The following is a 6,577-nucleotide window of genomic DNA, read 5'->3' on the forward strand; positions in this document are numbered from 1 at the left end:
CACAAAATGTTTTCTTTCACCCACTTCTAGGTGGCTAAAATACTTGATAAACATAACTTTTGCTAAACATGTAATAAAATCATATCCTGCAGTATGACCTGTCTTCTTCAATGAAAACTTCACACATAGAAGAGTGTTACCACTTACTTGTCCCTGTATATCGGTGCTAACAGTGGAGGTAACCAGTTAACATTCACTTCACAGTGAGCATCTAGGAACAGAATAACATCCCCTCTAGCTTCCTTCGCACCATATGAACGTGTACGAATTAAACCTTCACGTTCTTTGTTCCGGACAAGTCTTACTTTACCATCAAACCTCATTATGTACTGTTCAAGTTTTCCTTTCAGATGCTCTGCAAAATAAATGTACAGTTCAAAAAGCACACAAGGAACCCAGATTTACATTTATTAATCTAAATCTACATACATTTTCCAAAAGTGTTCTTTACTGAAGTTAAAAGGTTTCTTAAGACAGTGTGTCATAATATAAATTCTTCTTCTGGACTTTGTTCATTATCTAAATTATAAAACAATAAAATTGCATCTCATAAGTTGGATTCTGACCGTTTTCAGCTAAAAGAGAGGAGGGAGGGAGAGAAGAAGACAAAAGCCTATTTGTTGGTGCCCCTGGCTGAGCTAGCCTCAGACATAACTATCCCAAACTAGTGGCATGTTAAGTATAAGAAGCGTTAAATATAAAATTATTTCTGTGGCATTAATCTGCAACTCTAATATATTTAATGTTCAGTTCTAAATTAAGTAATGCATTGCAAAATAGTGTAACATAGTTACTGTAAAAGGGAAAGCCAACAAATAAGACAAAATAAACATACACAAAATTATAATGCTATGATCCTGAGCCAAATCCATACATTTACCATCCTCACAGCCCACCTCTCTAATATCCATTTTGATGTTATCCTCCCATCTCCTTGGTCTGCCCAGTGATTGTTTTCCAGGATTCCCTACCAAAATTCTGTATGCACCTCTTGCCACCATCATGCATGCTACACATACAGCCCATTGGAGCCTTCTAGATTTCACTATCCTCACTATGCTAGGTGATATGTACAATTCACGCAGCTCCTTGTTGTGAAATATTCCAAATTCCCCACTTATTTCATTCTTGCTAGGTCCAAATGTCTTCCTGAGCACCTCGTTTTCAAACACTTGTAATATAATTTCTTTCTTCAAGGTAAGAGACCATGTTTCACAACCACACAAGAAATGGGCAAAATTGTTTTATACATCCTGACCTTTTGTGCTCTAGATAGCAAACAAGATGATGACTGTTTTTGAACTAAATAAAAACAAGCATTTCCCAACTGAATTCTGCTCTTACTTTCGTCATAGACCTCATTTCTATTTATTATTGTTGTTTCCAGATACTTAAAATTTTGATAAATTTTCAAATGATGTGTTACTTATAATTATGTTCTGCCATTGTTGCTGATGTTGATCCCATATTATGACCATGTATTTAGTTTTGTCTGAATTTACTTCTAGGCTTATTTTTTTGCTAGCTCACAGGAGAGTTTGTGCATTCTTGGTTATGTTACCCACACCATCCCTGGGCAAATTATCATCATCGGCATAACCAAGTACCTGGTGCAGACCATTCAATTTGAGCCCTTCCTGATGACATGTTCTAGAGCAAAATTAAAAGGCATTGGGAATAAAACATCCCCCTGTTTTAGGTCACTGTGCACTGGGAACAGATCAGACAGAAGATTACCTTTTCAAACACAACTAGATATCCCATCCATACACATCATTATGTTACTTCATAACCCTAAAGAAGAGTCATCCCAACACAGCACATAGCAATATTCACCTTTATTACTGAAGTCATCTACTAAGAGCACTTCCTTAAGGAACTGTGGTGGAGACCTATTTATCACGCTGTGAACTGTCCGCAGAAGTGTAGACCAACCCTCATTATGGAATACAATAATAACACTTGTTTTAGGCAGATCTTCTGGGTAGTTCCAGTGCTTGCACCTGTAGCAGTGTGATAACACACACAAATGTAACATTATGAAAAATCAAGTACCATACAGATGATACCTGTATTTACACAACTACTTTCAACTCCTTCCTTGCTTGGGTAGAGAGAGGTTAAATTCTCACAACTATATTACAGCCCAAATAAATGACCAATATATTAGTTAGAGTTTCACTTAATTACCATGTGCAAGAATCACAGTTTATATAAAACTGGCATAATCAAAGCCTTTATAATGCCACATCAACTGCAAATAATATTTAGCATTAAATACCGGGTCTACAATTTATGAGGCTGCGGTCGTGCTTGCATTGCTTGGTCGGCCGGCGCTCTGTTGATGTCGGCCGGAGTCATGCGTGTTCTTCCGGTGGGTGACCGGTGAATCAGTTTCAGTACCGCTAGTAACAGCGAACTACAAATATTTCTTGTCACTGATACATGTTATTACATAAATTGTTCTTACCTTAAATCACAAAAGATGTTCAAAGTGACTTCCTTGTGCTTGCAGGCAACTTCACGTCTCGTTAACATGTTTCGAAATACTTGACGAAGCTCTTCTTGGGAAATTGCCGAAATCAATTGTCAAATATTTTCTTTAAGTGCTTCTGCAATTGATTTCGACAATTTCCCAAGAAGAGCTTCGTCGAGTATTTCAAAACATGTTAACGAGACGTGAAGTTGCCTGCAAGCACAAGGAAGTCACTTTGAACATCTTTTGTGATTTAAGGTAAGAACAATTTATGTAATAACATGTATCAGTGACAAGAAATATTTGTAGTTCGCTGTTACTAGCGGTACTGAAACTGATTCACCGGTCACCCACCGGAAGAACACGCATGACTCCGGCCGACATCAACAGAGCGCCGGCCGACCAAGCAATGCAAGCACGACCGCAGCCTCATAAATTGTAGACCCGGTATAAAATGGCATGATGAGTATGAACAGCAAGTTTGGAGCGATGTAGAAACAAACACTATCTGTTTCATGACACTACACAAAGTGTGGCTGCACAAAGGACTCAAATCACCTGCACATGCTAACTTGCAAATTACTGCAAATACTTACTCTGGAATCCTTGTGTCTGGGATTGAACGACTCACAGAGATTTCATCTGAACAAACCATGTTCATTCCAAATTCTGTCAACATTTGGGATGCATCATTCTGTTGGTCGTCTCGTAATATATGAGGCTTACCACCTTCTCCAGGCCCGGTTCTTTCTGCCACATTTTGAGGCTCAAAATTCCCAAGCTCATTCACCAACTGAGGTTTCTGCAGTACAATATACATGAAAGAAACTGCCTGATTGTGAACGAAATTTATGCTATAGCCTTGATGAAATGTAATTACATTCACATTTGTGTGTGCTTGTGGGAAAACAGTGTGTGTGTGTGTGTGTGTTATATATATCCCAAGCTTAATGTTAGAATTAGTGAAGGTAAGCCATTAGAGCCCTTTATAGACACTGAGTTTTACATTCCTGTTGTAATAGGACAATTCAGCGTAAATTGTTTCTGATATCTTCTACATTAATCCAACTTTGTCCTAGCAATATACTTTTGTCACCACAACTTCAATAATGTATGCATAAAGACTGTGATGAAAATTGTGGGAAATCTGTAAGTACAGGCACCATACAATCTAGTCTCACAGATATTTACTTGTATATCCCTAGTCAAGTTTGCTATAGTCCTTGCCTCTATTATCAGAGACAATTTGCATGCAGCAATCCAAAATCTGATGCACGGCATCAATCTAATCAGAACTGACACCTCATGCTGAACATTTAACCATCAGTCTACATTAAACTGGCACTATTAAGGGTCGAATAACAATGCTACATCAGACATTACTGAAAAATTAGAAAACTCATCATGAACAGTTATTCTAAATTAATTAAGACTCACTGTTTTAACATTCTTGGAACTAAAGGCACTGAACTTGATATTTTCATGATTGGACTGCAGGAACAAGATGTAGAGCAGAGGAATTACACACAGTGCAGCAGCAACAAGCTTGAACAACCGACTTTTTCTTAACTGGACGATCCTCATCTCTGAAGGCAGCTTACCATCATATGAAAGGATATGGCTCTGGAAAACACAAATATTTTGTGCGGTTCAAAGTTCTCATGGCAATGAGTACAAAGACGGCTGTCTTTTGGGTTGTAGTACCACGCAGTCTGCTAGAAAATTACCAACATTTGTGAGGTTGAAGATGGCCGTCTTCTGGGTTGTAGCATTACGTAGTCTGGTAGAACTCTGTCAACATTTCAGAGGTCCTTGCTGCCTCCATCATCAAGGTGATGAGTAAGCTCTTTACTTGAAACTATGACCCAGAAGACAGCCATATTTTTACACACCACTGTAAAAACCTGAAATCCTATTTTTGAGGTTACTGCTGCCTTCATCAGGGACAAATCTTTAACCTTCTCATATTCACACTAGCCAAAAAGGATAAGCCATCAGGTACACCAAACCCACAAATGCCATACATGGTAATGAGAAGCTTCCCAGCATGTACTCTACACCTAATATTTTCGACAAGTAAATCAAAAAGGATCAGATATGCAAAGTGTATGCCACACATAAGGAAACTAGAGTTTTTTTTAATTCAAATAAATAAATGATAATGACAACAGCAGTAACATAAGAATTAATTTCATATTCTGAAATAAAAAAAATACTGATTCCTGATACGCAGCACTGAATGGGTGCTATGAATTGTGTGCATATAACATGACTTCAAACCATCAAAAACTCCAGTGTCCGAGGAATTAATTCATTCCATGCTGGCCTAGAGATGGCAAACTGCTGCTCGGCCAAGTTATTTATCACTAAAAGGTGTACAGAAATTTGTCTTCCTAAAAACAAATATCCATTAATGTGCAATGTAGCTGCCAGAAAATTACTACATTCTGTATACCACTATCAAAATATGAGTCTCTGCCAACAGCCTGGGAAAGCACAAAAGTTTGAATAAACCAAGGTTTAACAATTAGTACAAGGAAGAATGCAGGATGCTGAAGGTGTGCAACTGAATAAATGCATATAGATATGTCAAGTTAGTATATAACACTAGTTGTTCTTTTATGAATACTTAGTAACACAATATCAGTGACATAGAAACAAACAGTACGAACAAAAAAGCAGATGTTTACATAAAGGCATACATGAATGCAGGAAGCTATAACAACATTGGAACAGCTGAAGGATAAGAATAGGGATCTGCTTGCAGATTAAACATTCATGAAGTCTGAAATGCATACTAGCAAACTGTAGTCCCAGAACCAAGACTTAACAAGGTTGACTGCCACTGAAAACATTTTAAATCTCTACACATCACCTCAGTACAGTACAATTACTCAACACAAGTGGCAGGACACTGCAATCACAGTATGTTGCATATTTTTATGGCTTATTCCACTCATACTGTTAATCTAACTTTCTGATTCATGGAATGTATAATAAGATACATGTATGTGTGTGCGCACGCGCATGTGTGCGTGCATACATTTGTACTATGTATGCTATCTGGATAATAACCATAAAAATTAAAAGAATCTACTGTTAGTAACTACATGGAACAGACTCCTTCTATTCAAAAACTTCCTTGCCTTTTATACAACCTGAAGACTCATTACCTTGTGTGCAAAAGCTTGCTAAAAGCCCCTATCCTGATCCAGATTAATGCAATCCACAACCTCCAACCCTATTCTCCCCATATCCATTTTAATATTATCTTCCTGTCCATGCTGAGTGGACTTCAAAAGCCATATCTTGTCAATAGTACAAGAGTTTCAAAGACTGTGCAAAAACATTAAGATCTAAAATGTTGTCCATGATTGCTACTTAAACAATACCACAACAAATGAATCATGTTTCTAAAGTATAAGATGTGCTGCAGTAAATGGAGCTAACTTATCTGATTCAAAGTAGTACACCTATACAACTTAAATATAAAAATCTGTAGTTAACTAGAGCAGCATTTGTTTTACATAAAGTTCCTGCGAAAGGAAACCGACGATTAAGGTACTTGCTTCCTCCATCACGCCCTGATGATGGAAGCTGCGAGTACCTGTGAAACGTCGGTAATATTTTAGCAGATTACACGGCGCTACATTCCAGAAGACAGGGATCTTCATATTCGCCGTCGTGAAAACCTCAAATCCTGATGAGAGTGGAGTTAATTTAACTTTCCAGTATTGCTAATAACGTTTATATTACGCTTACGGCATCAGTAGATTACGTGGAAAACGACGAACACCTGTATCACTAAAGCCTTCCTAGGACTAAAATATTTAAGAAATCATATTCTAAAGTTATCAACCTCAGCACTACCGATCTACGCAAACTTAACGTCAATTTCTTCTTCCCTGCCCCCCGCCACTTTGTCAAACAACCGACGTGTCCACGTATCCACTCCTGTCAACGAACCAAAGACTGTGACCGTGAATAGCGCTAAAAGAGCACACCGCTGCTACCACCTATTTTCAACACAGTGCTTATTGCCGTTACGGCCCCGATAGCTCAACTGGCAAAGAATAAGTTTGTGCCGGTTTTTTAATTAAT

The 6,577-nt window shown here is 37.9% G+C and overlaps 1 protein-coding gene across 2 annotated transcripts in view; it reads right to left on the reverse strand.

The window, feature by feature from the left end:
• Pgant7 (N-acetylgalactosaminyltransferase 7) overlaps window positions 1-6,437 on the reverse strand; it is a 17,108-nt gene extending 10,671 nt beyond the window's left edge. The window contains exons 1-5 of one of the 2 annotated variants that reach the window (XM_022069162.2): window positions 6,239-6,437; window positions 3,914-4,099; window positions 3,073-3,278; window positions 1,837-2,003; window positions 148-355 (exon numbers count right to left, since the gene is read on the reverse strand). In XM_022069162.2, coding sequence (XP_021924854.1) covers window positions 148-355; window positions 1,837-2,003; window positions 3,073-3,278; window positions 3,914-4,060 — 728 coding nt within the window. In that variant the 5' untranslated portion in view covers window positions 4,061-4,099; window positions 6,239-6,437. The remainder of the gene's footprint in view (window positions 1-147; window positions 356-1,836; window positions 2,004-3,072; window positions 3,279-3,913; window positions 4,100-6,238) is intronic. The other variant, XM_022069163.2, reaches the window with a different exon arrangement.
• Between the last annotated feature and the right edge of the window lie 140 nt (window positions 6,438-6,577).

Source organism: Zootermopsis nevadensis, unplaced genomic scaffold (assembly GCF_977971745.1).
Source record: "Zootermopsis nevadensis isolate Lab colony 2312 unplaced genomic scaffold, Znev_1.0 Znev_ptg000028l, whole genome shotgun sequence".
In the NCBI taxonomy this organism is placed as follows: domain Eukaryota; kingdom Metazoa; phylum Arthropoda; class Insecta; order Blattodea; family Termopsidae; genus Zootermopsis; species Zootermopsis nevadensis.